General features: G+C 39.0%; 1 protein-coding gene across 8 annotated transcripts in view; it reads right to left on the minus strand.

Annotated features, from left to right (window-relative positions):
- The window catches only part of SUN1 (Sad1 and UNC84 domain containing 1), a 28,942-nt gene that overhangs the window by 1,836 nt on the left and 10,591 nt on the right, over positions 1–16,515 (minus strand). For 2 of the 8 annotated variants that reach the window (XM_058035151.1, XM_058035150.1), the window contains exons 3-22: positions 14,590–14,781; positions 14,069–14,259; positions 12,927–12,953; positions 12,643–12,837; positions 10,850–10,972; positions 9,791–9,874; positions 9,375–9,485; positions 7,900–7,998; positions 7,169–7,262; positions 6,995–7,053; positions 6,001–6,146; positions 5,626–5,850; positions 5,040–5,126; positions 4,623–4,666; positions 3,798–3,937; positions 2,995–3,245; positions 2,377–2,461; positions 1,854–1,969; positions 1,235–1,402; positions 325–417 (exon numbers count right to left, since the gene is read on the minus strand). In XM_058035151.1, coding sequence (XP_057891134.1) covers positions 325–417; positions 1,235–1,402; positions 1,854–1,969; positions 2,377–2,461; positions 2,995–3,245; positions 3,798–3,937; positions 4,623–4,666; positions 5,040–5,126; positions 5,626–5,850; positions 6,001–6,146; positions 6,995–7,053; positions 7,169–7,262; positions 7,900–7,998; positions 9,375–9,485; positions 9,791–9,874; positions 10,850–10,972; positions 12,643–12,837; positions 12,927–12,953; positions 14,069–14,259; positions 14,590–14,781 — 2,530 coding nt within the window. Of the gene's footprint in view, positions 1–324; positions 418–1,234; positions 1,403–1,853; positions 1,970–2,376; positions 2,462–2,994; positions 3,250–3,797; positions 3,938–4,622; positions 4,667–5,039; positions 5,127–5,625; positions 5,851–6,000; positions 6,147–6,994; positions 7,054–7,168; positions 7,263–7,899; positions 7,999–9,374; positions 9,486–9,790; positions 9,875–10,849; positions 10,973–12,642; positions 12,838–12,926; positions 12,954–14,068; positions 14,260–14,589; positions 14,782–16,515 lie in introns of all 8 variants that reach the window. The other 6 variants (XM_058035149.1, XM_058035152.1, XM_058035156.1 and 3 more) reach the window with 6 other exon arrangements.

Below are 16,515 nucleotides of genomic sequence, written 5' to 3' on the forward strand. Positions count from 1 at the left end.
TGTTGGTACTTGCAGGGACCTAAGCTATGCCTTGAGAATTTTCTGTTCCTTTGAGAACCTCCCTTGCCTTAAAATTATTTGGGAGTCTGAAGCAGCATGGAACAGACTCTCCCCATGTTTAGCAACTTTCCCCCATCTGTGTCCACATAGCAACAAACCTTCCTCCCCTCTCATCTATTCAGGCCATGGATTTGAGACACAAACCTCAGCTTCCACAGTGCCCACATGAGAACAAGGCTTTTCCCTTCACTGCTCATTGCACACAAGTGTAGAAAATAAAAGTACTTTTCTCCTGACACTTTAAACCTTATAATTCAGACTTACCATCACTGGAAACATCTGCAGTGGTTCTCCATCTTGATCATAGACATACTCTCCTAGAAGCTTGCCTTCTTCTTGATATTCATCATCCAGGCCCTGTAACAACAGCAGAAGGATTTTTGCTTCCATCAAATTCCCAATCAAATCCAAACCAGAAGCATGCCTACACAGAGTATCAAGAGACAGCACTTGAAGGTCTATGAAGCCAGGATCAGAATGTTTCCCATGTAATTTAAAGTTCAAGCACAGCTGTGTATTCCAGTTTCCTGCCCTGTAAATAGCTGTGCTGTTTACATGTTTTCATGGTCAAACCCTTTAATTTTCATGGCTAAACCCTTATCACAGTGTACAATATAAACTGTCGAGGACAAACAGTGAGAGAACATCAAGGCTGAAGTCAAGATTCAGATGCTTACAGGCGACTGTTTAAGCATTTTGAAAAATGACAAAAAGTTCCCAGATATCATAGCTGCTCTCTGATATACCCTGTGGTCTGTTCTGTTCTGAAATCCTGCCTACACAACTGTGGTGCTGGGGAAAATGAACTAAAAAAATTATTTAAGGCACAGCACAGTTAAGCTGCAGAGACAAAATGGGAGGGATAGTGGGTGGAGAGAAGAAGAATGGGAAGGAGGATGAAACAAAATGTATGAAAAAACTAGATCAAATAAAAAAACATCATCTCCCTCCATCAGTGTTTACTACTGTATAGAGCAAGAGTAAATAGCTCATCCAAAATTAGGTGCAACACTTGTTATTCATAATCTCAAAGCTCACAAATAAAAGCAATTTTTAAGAGCAATGAGTGAAACAGTTTATCATCTAAGCTGTCCTTGCTCAAGTTGCTCTCCTCCAAGGTACATAACACAAATATTGTGTTCAAACATCAACTCAAAATCAGAGACAGACTTACATATACTGCAAAATTCCTAGGAGCACTGGTGATATTTCCTGTTGGTGAAAGAGTTTTTGGTATGTGTTCCAAAGTAAAGGCAGTTGGATAGATCTTCATGGAAAGTCTCACCACAAGGTAGCCCTGGGATCCTTTGAAAGCCCAGCAGTTCCCTGGGTACATGTCCGGCTGCACACAAGGAAGGTGGAGAGAACAACATGGGACACAACAACAAAAACAATGTTGCAGTGTTTTCTTGTTTATTGCAATAAAGAGTTGTAATGAATTCTGAGTTCTTAGAGACAGTCTTAAACAGTAAGGTGCAAAAAGAATCTCCTTGGTGGAACTCTTCAGGAAAGCAGCACACCCACCTGAGCTACCAGGGGTGTTCTGAAGACCTGGCCTGAGAGGAGTTCTCAGCAGGAACCCTCCCAACCCCAGTGCAGCACCCAAGCCTCCTGTGACTCTCAGTTCTGCTAGACTAGGACTTAAGCTGTGCCCAGAGCCTGCCAGAGGAATCCCACTCTTAGCTCCAAGTACCCGTGCCCCATTACAGAGATACACCCAGCACCCAAAGAGCCACCCAAACCACTCCACACAAAATAACACTGCTGCATTTGTTTCCTTGGCCTTTCATTACCTGAATCACCACTCTGGGAGACTGGGAGTAGTACCACAAAGGAATTCCAAAGAGGCTGATTAATGCTGTCTTGGTCTCATAGGTTTCAGAACAGCGAGTACTCAGAATGCTGCCACCTCAAAAAAGACAGATCAGGTTAGCAGAAATAGAAGTCTTCAAGAAGGAATGAGCAATTAACACAGATTTATATAAAGCTTAATGAATACCAGATAAAGATATTGTTAAGATCTAATAACTTTTTGTGGATGCAATGCTTCTATCACATACAATGTTATTTTAAGAACAGGTTAAAGGTTTTTAATTTCTTTCCTATCCAGTTTTAGATATATTGAGAACTATTCTATCCATGTCCATGCACACCTAGGCTGATGTACAGGCCTGTAAACACCATCACAGATTGCAATGATCTGATCATCAGGCAACACACAAAAATGCCCTACTAAGCTTTACTCTTCATTGTAATATTTCTAGTAAATACTACTAAGAGCATGAGTAGTAAAATGGTGTTTCCTCTACTATTTACCTCCAGATTCCAAGGCAAAATCCACCATCCCAGTCTTGTCTTGAGAGTAGAGTTTCAGTGCATTATTTACAATAATCTGTGCTTGCTAGAGGCGTACATATACAACAGAATGGAAGGAAAAATATTTTAATAGATCAAGCAATAAAATAATGGATCTTTACCTATCTGTGAAGTTGCAAGCATCTCTTTGAGATGCTGCACTTCATCACAAGTCCTTGAAAGCCTCTGTCAAGACAGAGGTGACTTTTAATGGACAGTTGTCTGTCTTAAAATACAAGTTCATACTGCATCTTGACTGCTGGTTTGTTTTGTTTTTAAAATCTGCATTCCTTCTTCCCAAGACCCTGAGCTGCATTTCTTTGGTGTACTTGTTTCTTGGGAATTCAATTTTCAAGATAGCACACTTTAGAAAACCACAAATGTTGACAATAGGCAACAATCAATGGTGCAAGAATCCACTCAATAAAGCATTTTCTGCAGTTCTCCTCATTTCAGCTGATGTTCCTGACATCTCCTAAAATCATTAACATTTATGTTGACAGTCATGCTCCACAAAATGCCCATGAAAGAACTCTTTCCAGTTTTAGTTGAATTTTTGAGACATTAAAGCTCACTCACCGCTTCTGTGATTCCAGAAATCCCTGCATTAGTCACAGCATTTGTAACTACTTCAGATGTTACTTTTTGGTTTGTTACAGACATATGGAGAGTAATATTTCTGAGGATCTGCAACTCAAGATCCCTCAGCACAGTCTGTAGATCACTTTTGCTCACAAAATTGGAGGTAAGCCACTGGAGAAGTGATTCAGGCAAGTCTTCTTGTTGATCACCAAAAAGCAATAGCTTGACAGATTCCTTGACCTGGGCATCTACCTAGTGGAAGCCATTAATAATTACAATTATTAGTTTTTATAAACACATATATATATATATATATATATATATATATACAACAGGCCTTTATCACAAGTCTTTATTTAAGTTGATAATCCCATCTCAGTATTGTTGTATTGTATTTTGTTGGCTACATTCTAATCAGACCTTTTAAAAGGCTTCAAAAGAACTTAGGCAGGATTTTTTAGAAATAACTCTCAGATAACAAACTTAATTTGATTTTACATTAGTTTCTTTTCCATATTTCCATGGATTAGCAAAATACATCAACAAATACTGTGCAGAGAACTGCTCCTATGTCATAGCTTCCAAGCAAACCCCTGCCATTGTAGAAAACAAGCAATAAACTCCTCCCTAGGAGTTTATGTTATGCACTAATGGAAAAATTCACAGTAACCCTACATACAACACTGTCATTCTTTAAGATTAATACTACCCCCATGTTACTGATTGCAGTGCATTTCAAGAAAATTAGTGAACAAAACCAAGTAATATCAAATTTTACTGGGACAGAGAAGTTGCAGAACCTACTTTTTCATTAATGACATCCATTTTCTCACAACTTGTCTTCACACTTTCCCCAGATAACAGCTCTGATTTCATAGAAGCCAGCTCCAGTTCTAGCTTTTTAATTTTGGACATAAGTAGACTGTATTGATCATCATCTCTGACAAAAACAAGGAGTCAATTATTAGGAAAGAGTAGTTGGAATCATTCCATCAACTTCCAAAGGTGTGAGAATACACTTGTCTAATACAAAGTGCTCTTCCAGTCCAATTGTTCACCACACACAGTGAACTTGCACTTGTAACACACTGTTACTTAAGGCATCCTTAGAATTAATATATTCAAAGCAAAGTATTTTGAAGTAATGGAAAAATTCAGCAGTGATGACTTCAGATTATCACCAGGCTGACAAGTTAATAACTCAAACATTTACAGATTTGGGGGAATTTAAGGGGTTCTGGCAAACCAGTCAAACCTTGTGTGAGTTTGCCACTGGTCAGAGTGAGTCTCAAGCTACCTCACTCAAACCAGAGTAACTCCAGAGGCAGTGCTGAGTTACAAACAGCAACTCATACATGACCAGTATAGATCAGTGTCCAGTGAATGCTATGGAAAAAGATCTCAACTATCATTCTACAGACATTTTACATTTAATTTTAATTTAAATGGCAATTCAGCAAATAAACAGAAAACCAAGAGACACCACAGTTGAAATCCAGTACAAGACAGAAGTGCTCTTGCTGACAGTACAACCCTGCAGGGTCAGTTAACTGACACAAGATAAGGATCACTGTCAGTTGGCATCAGGAGTGAAAAAGCAAAATGTATCTGAAAAGTGCTTATACCTCACTGATTTTGATTTGGCCAGGTCGAACTCCTTCTGGATGTCCTAAAAAACACAAAAGTTAAAATTTAACATATACAAAGAAATTCAAGTGAAAGAAAGGAGAATAAAGAATGTTATATGAAAGGAAATTTTAGCATCACCTGTATGGGACTGCTCACACAATTATGTTTGTTCCTCTGTATAACAAGGTTTCAGTCCAAACCTGCCTCAATGGTCAAGGGAATAATTTTTCAACTTTGGAACATAACCCTCTCCAAGAAAGGGGAACCAAAATACAAACAAGTTATGAGACTTAGGGAACTGTAATAGCCACAGTAAAGGAAACTGCTGTTTGGAACAGCAAATTTAAAAATAATCAGTATGTTTTACCAACAGGTTACAATTCAAACAAGTCAGCAAATCTCACTGTCAATACCTTGGATTCAGCTGAGAGTTTTCTAAGAAGTTCTTCCAGCGTCTGGATGCGCAACTCATGCTCTTTGTGTAAAGCCAGGAAATCAGTCTTAAAAAATAGAAGAAAAAGGGGGTGTATTTATTTTGGAGTACAAATACCATAATTGATATTTTTGCAAAGTGCACTTTTCATTCCATTCTGTGAATGTTTAAATGATTTATCCTGCAGGTAGTGTTAGAAATTACAGAATCTGTAATAAATATAGAAGTCTGATTTAGCTGCAGTAGGGGTTATATACAGGGAAGTTTATCACAAAATCCCTGCTTTGTCACTAGTCCTTCCTATAGTCTTCTTTATCTGTATAAAAACAGGATAAATCCAGCAGCTTTTCAGCAATGTAGGTGTCTACTTTAGGCCACCTGTCTGGAATTAATCCTTTGTCACCAATAACAAAGGAGGAACAAATGCCCACAACTCCTCCCTGGCCCTTGCCACCTATTGGTTATTTGTAGAGCAGAAAAAGAATCCTCCAGTCAAATCACTCACAATCTGCATTTATATAACAGAACAATCTGTATAAGGAAACATCAATAACTGACTGTCTCACCTTTTCCTCCAATTTCATATCTTTAAGATATTGACTCACGACGTTTTTTATTAAAGTCAAGGTTTCACTTCTGTCACTCATTGTGGCAACCTGATCTTGAAGATTCTGGAGCAGGCTCATCACTTTGCTGTATTCTTTGTTTCGGTCATGGCATCTATCAGACACGAAGGCCATTTGCTTTTCCAGTTCACTTATACGACCAAAGTCAAAGATATTTATGGTATCCTAAAATATAAAGATAATGCTTTAATGTATAAAAATCAACTTATCTACATTACTCTTGTGCAACAAGTAATTATTGCAAAATATTGAAGACATGAGAGTTAAGAGAACTTTAAAGATATGCAAGTTCTTCCCTAGACTGTTCTCCCTTACCTTTGGAGGTTGCACAGAATGAAAAGAGTCATCTTGTGGTTCAGGAACATGAACAGAATCTTCTGTTCTCTGTATTGTGCCAATTCTTGTCCAGTTCAATGGAGGTAATAAGGAAATGAAGCCATCAAGCCCCCAGAACCACCAACCTAGAACAGAAACAAAAAGCTATATAAATGTATAAAAATAAATGCTGCTCTTTATCTCCATGGAAAATATGTTGCATGATTCACTTACTACATATCACATTGCATAAGAGCTAATAAAAATTGGAAGAAACTTCCATGGAAATAAAATAGCATTTCACAAGATTACACTTATTTTGGTAATATCTTAGTGGGAAGTAGCAGCATTTTCTACACAGGGTAAATTCTTTCCTTGTCCACCCTTATACAGAGGACTTTGAATTTCCACTGTAATTTTCCAAGAAGCTTCATCTTCTCCACAAAATAGCTGCAAGTTTTTAAAACTCACAAAGACATGAAACCGCTTTTCAGAAATGGCCCAGCACTTCTGGTAAATACTTCAATTTGTTTCATTTCAGTTGACAGCTGGCTGAACACTGTCTACTAACCACTCTAAAGTCAGCTGTATCTTAAGCAACTAAAGCAGGGTCTAGAGCAAAGGAAAGACTTTGGATGACTTGGTAAAAACTTAACCACATTTCTATGGAGGCTGACAAAGCAATCAGTACCCAGCCTACTCTTTCATTGCTACCCCTATGAAAGGAGATAAAGAAAAAAGGACTTCAGTGCATTTATTTATTCAGCCATTCTTTCTAAAGAGCTCTATGCAATTAAATCAAGGATATTGCTTTTGTGTCAAGAGGAGACACTGCTGACTTGTAGTACCCTGGAAGCCTGAATTACTGCCCTGTTCACAAACAAACTTGCTCTTTTGCAGTTCTGCATCTTCTTCATAAATCAATTCAAAATGCTATTTTGGAGCAGCTGTAGTACACACATTGATTTGGATTAAAAGTGAACAATTGACATACCTAGCAGAAACAGGAGTGGGATAAGAAACAGTAACCACCTGTAGTTCTTTGGAAGGCATCTAGAGAAAGAGAGCACAGTTTACAAGAACGAACACATTTACCATGATTAATTGATTTATATTATAACTGAGTAAATAACTTGCTCACAAAACAATTATTTCAAAGGATACACACCTTCTTACAAGAAACACCTTGAGCAAAGACATCAGAGTAACAAGTTGATACCACCCAGTTCTAAGCAACCTGAACATGCCAGAAGCTGCCCTCCCTGGAAGACAAAAGGTGGGAGTGTGAAATGTAATTACTGCAGCACTTGTTCAAAGAAACCAAGCAGAGGGACATGCAGCTGTGGCCAACAAAGCTTTGCAGAGTGGAGAAATACATGAATAAGGCAATGCATGCAGCTTACTGACATCTAGATACCACAAGTATGACAGCATTGTAACAACAGCTACTCAACAAGGTCAACAGCCATGCAAAGAGATTAAATGCTCTTTTGTTATGGCAATGCTACCTCACTGAAAATTCAGTATTAATGTCTGAACAGAAGTTATCACACACTGGAGGCCTCAGAATGCTCCAGGAAACACATAGATTAGCAGCAGCAGTTTTTGGTAAGAGGAATACCAATATAGCAATTGACTGCCAAACCAAACACACCCCATTATTCTTGACACCCCATATTCACACACTCATTCCCTCTGGTTAGTCTCCTGTAATGCCTGTGAACAGGAACACACCCTCTCATTAAGCACATTTTGGTCAATAAAGCAGCACGTGCATCTCAAGACACAAAAGCTACAGCACAAGCACAGCTGAATTAGTGTAAGCCCCTGCAGTGCCCTGATTTGCCAAAAGGAGCAGGCAATGCACACACACACACACACAGAGATTGGAACAGTAACCTGGAGAGAGAATGGCCAGCCAAAGTAGAGACAACACCTTCTGCGACACGAGCCAGCCCGCGGCTCCCGCTGCTCGCAGCCCGTGAAGCACAAAGTAACCTGGTTAGAACAAATGAACTCCATGTGCTCACACACACAAAGGAGCTGCAGCTTCCCTTCAGGACAGTGAAACAGGCTCAGCCCCTGCCCATCACAGCTTCTGCAGAATTTTAAACTGTACCTTTCAGTAATCTCAAATTGGTTCTTCACTACTCTAAAGCAAAGCAAGCCACTAGTAAATATGAGGTCAAGTAAAACCAAGAGAGTTTAGAAACTGAATTCTCATGGACAGAGATAAACAGGCTGAACACCACCTGTGCAGTTAGAATATCACTTTTCCAAAATCAAAGCTTACATTTTGTAACATGTTTATCTAACAATGCCATGCAAAGTGTAGCAGAGAGAATAGCAAGAGTACTACCACAAAAACAAGCTTTAAGCACATCATTACTTTAAAAGCATCTTATTTGTTCAAAATTATACATCAAGTTCATTATCTGGGTTACTGTGCTGAAGTGAGAACAATTAAAAATTTAAAATTCCAGTGATGTCTAAGAAATATTGATAAACAATAGAAAGTATTCCCACTTAAAAGCTGCAATCAGTAAATTTACATTAAGCTGAGTGTTCAGTAGGACAGTTCTGTATCTCTTTAAGAGAACAAAACTACCACCAACCTCCCCATCCAATGCACTGAAATAAAATGCTGTAACTTAAAGCCTGCTGAGGCCAACAAATACTATGTCCAAGACTAGGACCAATCTTTCTACAGAACAAACTACACCATATATGTTTAGAAAATAAACCTACATTCTTAGATTAGCAGATATGCCTGGCTTAATCTGAGAGATTATAGATATACCAACCCAATGTTTTGCAAATCATTTAGGTGACTGAAGTGTCTCAAATCATTTTCCTTTGCTGAATAAAGAGCATTCAACAGATCCTTGATGTCATTCAAGCTAGGGAACGCTCATCTCACAGGGTAGATTCTATCCCTATACAAGATTCCTGTAAAAATTGACTATCACTAGAACAAAAATAAAATATTAAAACCCCTTTATTCAAATAATCTGCATACCAGTATCTCATACCTTGCTTTCATTTAAAGTCAGCTTTTCAACCTAGCAAGCATACAGATCTCCCCAAAGTGCAATGAATTAATCTGACTTGTTCCTTCTAACATACGAGGTGCACATTACCCTACACCTTGTTTTCACTAACAGGTAAGCAGCCTGCCAAGCTTGTACAAAAGCCAAAATCAGAGCAAGAATTCAGACAGAAGAGGTGTTAAGGAAGTTAGTTGTCTAGGCACTTTACATTTCTACCCTACTTTGATAGATGAAGAAAGGAAAAAAAGCTTAAACACAAAACGTATGATTAACATTGTGAGATTGCGATGCAAAATAAAAGCAAACAAAAACATCCAAGTCAACCTGCAGAAGAAAAGGTGTGCCCAATGGTCCTTGCTACCCTTTTAGCCCATGAGGACTGCATGTGGTCTGTGGTGTACATTTCAAGATGTTTCTTCCCTTTACAGTCATCACCTGTTGGTTGTGGTAACAGTTGATTAATGGGATGAAGCCAGGATGAAGTCAAGATTTGTTACAAGATAGACTTAAACAAGTCTATCTCACATCATCAGTTATCAACCCAAAAACTGCCAAGCAAACTTCAGGGAAGGAAACTTTCAGAGGAAATACTACAGTGCACCAGGGGATCACCATCCCCCCACATTTAAGTTGCAGACCAAACATTTACTTTGTAGCTCCCACAGTGTCAGGGGCTGTGTGCTGCTACTATTACAGCAACAAGAGCCCAGGACTGAGACTGCATCAATCTCTGTACTTACATATTGACTCCTCATTCACACCAAGGTGATGATCTTCTCTGTAGAACTCCTTTACATTCATGCTTCCACAGTAGTCTGAGTGAGCTGCAACACATCCAAAAAGCACACACAGATTCTGATTATCAAATTCAAAGCCTTTCATAGACATAGATTTTAGCTAAACTGGCTTGGTTCACTATTAAAGTCAGATTACTCTAAGGAAACCTGGCAAATGATTGAGGAAGAAGCCTACTCTGTGTAATCTTGTTCCTTCTTTAAATATCAAGGGACCTTTTAGTTCAAAAAAAATCCTTCTACTTCTTTTCAGATAGCAAAGTTTGTAAAAAAAAAAAAAAAACAAAACAACAAACAACCTCTCATCAAGTAAGTCCCTGTTCCCAATATTCCATCAAATGGGTCAGCCATTCATTAAATATCTGTGCTGATTTTAACAAACTTGTGACAAGAAGGAGAGAGAAAGCATTAGGAATTATAAGGCTCTGAGCAGAGAGGAGGAGAAGAGCAAAGTTCTACTCACATGCAAAAATCAGTTCCCTTCTGCCTATGGCAATTTAACTTCACTTGTAGAGCAGGTATTATAGAAGAGAAAGCACCAAAGGAGAAATGAATATTTTCAGGGAAAATAAGATGTGCTCTAAAGTAGTGCAGAGTGATGAGAGCAGTCTGAGTTTTGCAAGACAGATCTAAACAAGCTTTAAGTGCACAGCAGGTTTAAGGGTGATAAGAGAGAATGAAAGACATTGAAAAGTTAGAATTTGATATTATCACCACACTTTTAAAAAATCAACTTAAGTTTCTAGATTCAAAAATTACTCTCTACCACTTCCTAATGAAATCAACATGTGGATCTCATACAAGGGAATCTTGATACTTTCAAAACAGGAAAGGTATGAAAAGTGTAGCACAAGTGAAATAAAAACTGAGAAAGACAGGAGCCAGCCAAAAGACCATAGAAGAAGAACACCATAGTGCCAAAGATGAAGAACAGAAGAAAAAAAAAACCCCAATACACACACTCTGTCTTTGTCTGCAGACCAAGGAAGACAACTGAAAAGGTACCTTTATATTCATAACCCAGCTTCAGCAAAACCATTTGAAAGAGTTGCACTAATAGTGATGCAAAAGATGTTGCAGTATTTTTGACCAATCGCAGAATCTTACTCATGTAGAAATATGTTCCTCCTATTGAAAAAAACAGTGTGAATACAAATTATTCATCCATAGAAATATGTACTTCTGACCTCTGGTCACCATTAGCTTGTGTAAGAGTGAGGGCAAAGCAGGGAAAGCCTTTAGCCAAGAGTATGACACTTCAGAAAGTGTGGTTTGAAAAGTCTGGGTGTATTTGATATTGCATGAAAGCATTTGTAAGAATTACACAGCCTGGATAATGACTTCAAGGCAAAATGTGGAACTTCAGCAAGAACAGCTTTGCTTAGTGAGAGTGCAGAACTCTAAAGAGCAATGAATTCTTTGCCTATGGAACTCAGGATTCCTCACTGAGGTGAACTGCTGCTTCTGATTTTGGGGTCACAGTTCCAAAGAGATACTACAGGGTTATTCTGGATTTGAAGGAGTGAGGACTGCTCACCATCTTCCCGGTTGTAACATCAGAGGAAGTTCCTACAGAGGTCTGCCTGAAGTGCTAGAGACACACCCTTCTCCAGAGCCAAAATCCACCACTGCCACTGTCCTGGGCTCTGTCACATCCCAAAACCCTGCCATGACTGTGTGCTTTTCCCCACCCATACAACCCCAAGTTTGACTCAAACTCCTAGATTAAAGTTCACAGGAATGTACAAAGATGAGGAAAACTCTCGTGTGAATGCAAACTCAGACGTACAGAAAGAGTTTTCATGCAGTGCCACTTTAAGCAGTTGACTGTTCAAGTCAAAAGAACTCCACCCTGTGCTACACACTAACTAAAAAGAAATATTTAAGTATTTGAAGTCATATCACATAGCTCAAACAGACTAATTCCTTTTTCTTGTACTGAAAACAAACTTCATTCAAGACTTAACAAACCCACAAAACTCCACAACTGGCTCCTTTCTAATTCAAGGTCATTAAGGAAAGAAATCCTGTGTGGTAACTGAGGACTACCAGTAATCAGGAAACTCCAGGTGCAAGAGGCAGGCAGACGTGGGCAAGACAATGAGGAAAACAATCCACTGAATGGAGATTGTCTTGGAAAGGCAGAATCTCATTTATATAGACTCAGTTTTTCAAGCTTTAGGAATGCAGTCTCTAGAGGGACTATTTGGAATCAGTTTTTCCCTTTGGAGTTCAATTTTCTCATGTATTTGAGGTTTAGCTTTTAGAAACACTATAAAAAGCTCCAAGGTTAAAAGAGGAGGAAAAAAGGAAGCAGAAAGTAGAAAGCCCTTTCAGAGACTCCCTTGATAACACAAGCGCTGCAAAGTAACAATTCTGCTCAACCTTGAAAGTTCAAATCACATGAGGGATAAAAAATTGTAAACCAAAAAGCACAGGAAGTTTGTATCTTAGAAACCATGACCAAATATTTCACAGGCAGAGCCACACAGATCTGATGTCAGATTAGGAGACTTACAATCAGTGCTGGCTGGCCAAATAATTTTTTAACTTAAGGGCAGAGCATTTGAATTTTGTAAGTGTTTGATTTTGTAACTGTTTGATTGCTACAGCAGCACTGAAAATCAGTAGATTATTATATATCAGAATCTGACAAGTACATATAATTTCAACTGATACAGAAAAAGGTATTTCAAATAAAAGCTGATCTCTAGAATTCGGTTATTGGCAAGTTCATCAGGGTCAGATAGATGCTTAAATAACACTGTAGAAATGAAATACAAGAGAAAGTAACTTACTAGATGCATGTTTCTGGCTCCTGTCCCTCGTGTAGATCCTGGAGGATGGCACATGGGAAGCTGAGTAGGCAGTGAGGACCTCCTTCCTCTCTGACAGCATGCTGCAGTCACTGCACGTGTAGCCGTTCAGCGTGGGCTGCAGCTCCGGGGCTGCAATGTCCCCGTTGCCCTGCAGCAGCAGCGTGGTGTCACTGCCTGCAACACAGCACAGCACCATGGCAGCACTGCCAGCACCCGGCCTGTCACACACAAACTGTGTGCAAGCAAAAGCAAAGTGTGCTTACCTTTGGGGTCACCTTCTTCATCAAGGCCTGCAAACAAAAAAAAAGAAGAAATTGGTCCCAAATATAAGAAAGACCTGAATTGAATTACAGTATCTGACAAACTCAAGTTAGAAGTCCCACTAATTTTAAGACTTCAAAGAAAGTCTCTTTATGGTTAGCATTTAACATTTTGCAGCCCATCAGAGAAACACCTATCCAGACCTTACTGTAGTAGGGTAATAGTTGTGAAAATCATCCCATCACAGAAGGGGCAGGCAGAGCAACACGAATGCCAACTGCACCTTGACTTGGTTCCCACAAGAAGTTAAAGCAGCTAATTACTGCTAACAATGTTTCTGCTGCTTGGTAACTACTTTGATACTACTGTATTTAAAATTCTGCTTTAAGAGCCAGGTTATCTAAAATTTAGCATGGGTTCTACCAAGATGGACACAATTCTTCCCACTAGGACTCTGGGAAGGTCACAAGTATTCTGACTGGAAACAAAGAGTCTGAATTGGGAGATAGAACAAATTGCTGAGCTGGTTGTACACAATGCTTCACGTAGACAATACTTTATATAGACAACTCCCATATTTTATCTTCATGGAAGAGAAAAGGTTCCAGGAAAAATACATTTTGGTATAGTTAAAAAGCCAAACCAGCCAGCCACATACAAAAAACCTTTTGGGAAATTCTGAAATGCCACTAATTTGAAACTTTCATCTCGAGGTATGTTAAAAAGAAACACGTTTCTGCCTACAAACAAGTAAGACAATGCTTTGAGACAATGCTTTGCCTTTGACTTTTCAAAAACAAGTTATATGTTTACCATTCTTTCAATACAGAACTCAGTGTACATTTTGAAGAAAGCACAGACAGGAGATAATTATAGCATTGCATCATAGAAGTGTTTATGTTTGCTGGCATAGTAACTTGACTGTGAATGTCTTGACATTAACCATGCCAGTAAACCAAATTTACACACTGGACCATGTATTTCCAGTGGGCATCTTAGCAAGCAGACCCCTAGAGATGAAGTGCAAATGTTCACATGTTTGGGGACAGGATGGACAACAGGTGATGCAAAGATCATAAATTTACACACACCAAACCAAATTAGTTTGCACAGTTTGAGACAAGCAATAGCAATTATTGCCTACCCCAGAAATGATCAACTTCTGTCTGTTCCCGAATCAGAGACTCGTCCAATACAGTGGATATCATTGATGTATCACTGGCATGGCTATTGAAACTGCTCTGGCTAAAAATAGATGAGCTGGACAGATTTTTCCTTGGCACATGTCTTCCACTGCCAGACTGCTTGCTCACACTTCTGTGCTGCTTTGCCACCCTAGGAAACAAAGGCAAGTGAGACACAGCACTAAGACACATTTCTGTCACTCTCTCACACTATTAATAAATGAATTAACAGTCATTTCAACACTGATGTGACTAAACAGAGCAAACAAGGTTTAAAAGGAAGTCCTCACCTTCAAGCACCTATAATTTGACAAAGATCCTTGTAAAAAATTGTCATTGCAAACCACATACTGAACATAAATTTCTGAGTATGGCAGCAAACACCAAGAACAAAAAAAAAAGACCTGTAGGTAACCTTTCTGCATTATTGTGTTCCAACAGTAAGACTCAGGATTTATTAGTGATGACTAAAAATGCTTACTTAGACTGATCCCTGAAGGACATGTTTCCAGCATAAGAGCTGTCATGAAGGGAATCACTCTGTCCATCATCTGATTTACTGTATCCTCCAGCAGCCAACCGTAAACTACGCCGTGACATTCTGGGTGAATCAAACACTGGATCTATTTTGTTCTCAGTCTCAAAATCCAAAGCAGATGAAGAATAACTCGAACTGCAGTAAAATAAGAACAGCAAAGTTACTGGGAGAATTTTCAACCTGGTAACAAACAGGTTTTTCAAGCTAGTCCAAGTTTCCATTAAATGTAGTTTATTTGGGGTTATGGTACAACCCTCACAAGAGATACCAAATAACCCAAATAATCCAGATATGTGTAGATATTCAAAGTTCTCCTAGACAATTCATACTACCAGTTCTACAACTGAAAACACATCACAGAAAGAAACAACCACCATGGAAACCACATATGAAGTTTAGCCAGAGCAAGCACTCATTCTTTTGGGACCAATTTGAGAGTAGAAGCCATTCATGACACAGTTTCTTCACCATGCCTAGAAGCAAATTAAAAATGACACACTCCAAGTTGCAAGGCAAAGATTAATTTTCAGTCTAAGTTAACTTTTGTCAATTTTCTGTTTGCGAAGTCCTTGTTTTGAAAACTGAAGATCCATATGCCACATTACCCTGAATTTCCACCTCTCAACAAGTAGGAACTTCCTCCCTTCAAGATACTTAAAGACTTCCCTACTTCAGCTATTTCAGTTGAACAACCATTACTTGCTTTTAAAAAAGTGGTTTAAAAGTATTTCCTAATCTAATGCAAACCATTAGAAATACTTAAAACTCAGAATTAACAAAAAGTATTTAGAGACTTCAATTTGTTTTTCTCCACAGAGGCAAGTTTACACATAGATAGCCTTCATGTCATTACCCCAGGAACTCCACGTTTCAGCACATGATTCTCTCAGAGCCACCATGAAAACTTAAAGCAAAGACAAGGCAGCAACACAAGGCAAACACAAACAGATTAAGCTGAGGAGTTTGTAAGAAATAGATTTACCAAAGCAGAAGTTCAGCCTAAAGCAGAACTGTCACACTCCCAAGCAAAGGAAACATTCAGTTATGTAAGTGAGCAGAGGCTGCTGGCACAGGGCACTGCACACAGGCCAGGTTCTAGAACTGCTCAGCCCTGTGACCCACAGCATCCAAATGCTGAGTGCTCTGGGCCAGCTTTCACAAGGGCTCTGTCCCTTCCTGGGCACAGGGATACAGAGATGTAACAGGGATATACAGAGATGTAACAGCCCTTCAGTACTCCTGGAGGCTTTGTTTGATTTTTTAAAAGAGATAAGCAAAGGATTGTTTATGACAGCAGCTCTTTCTCCTCAAACAAAAACAAACAAGCAAATTAGATCTGAATGAGTAGATTCTGCTGTGCAATCTGTATTTGAAATGGAAGCTTTCCCTTTAAAAATGCATATAAATAGCTACTATAAAATGTACTTGTGTAAAAACGACTTAATGGAAATAGTTTTCCCACACCATCATTAAAGATCTCAGAACATCACAAAGCAATAATATGGTAAGTATTGCACTGCTTCAGCATGAAATTAGGTTAGCACCAGAAGGCCTTGAAACTACACTTACAGTAATGATGTAATTCTGACAAGGTGGTGCTTTTGAAATCAGTTTCTTTATTACTCCTCAATACAAAGAAAAGTATGTGGAACGGGGCTGTCAGAGCATATCAACTTCTTTTGGTTAAAAAACCCAGACAACACACTGCTGGGAAATATCTCATGGCTCCAAAACCAGCTGGGCATTCAGCCCAAAAGATCAGGCCAGAGTCTGTCCAAAGTAGCTGCTTCTATGTCCCAGAGTAGAGAGATCTGATGGCAGGGCTTTGGTTCTGTGTGCTGGATCTCCCTGCTCTGCCCTGGTAACCCT

This window comes from Melospiza georgiana, chromosome 16, assembly GCF_028018845.1.
Source record: "Melospiza georgiana isolate bMelGeo1 chromosome 16, bMelGeo1.pri, whole genome shotgun sequence".
Classification (NCBI taxonomy): domain Eukaryota; kingdom Metazoa; phylum Chordata; class Aves; order Passeriformes; family Passerellidae; genus Melospiza; species Melospiza georgiana.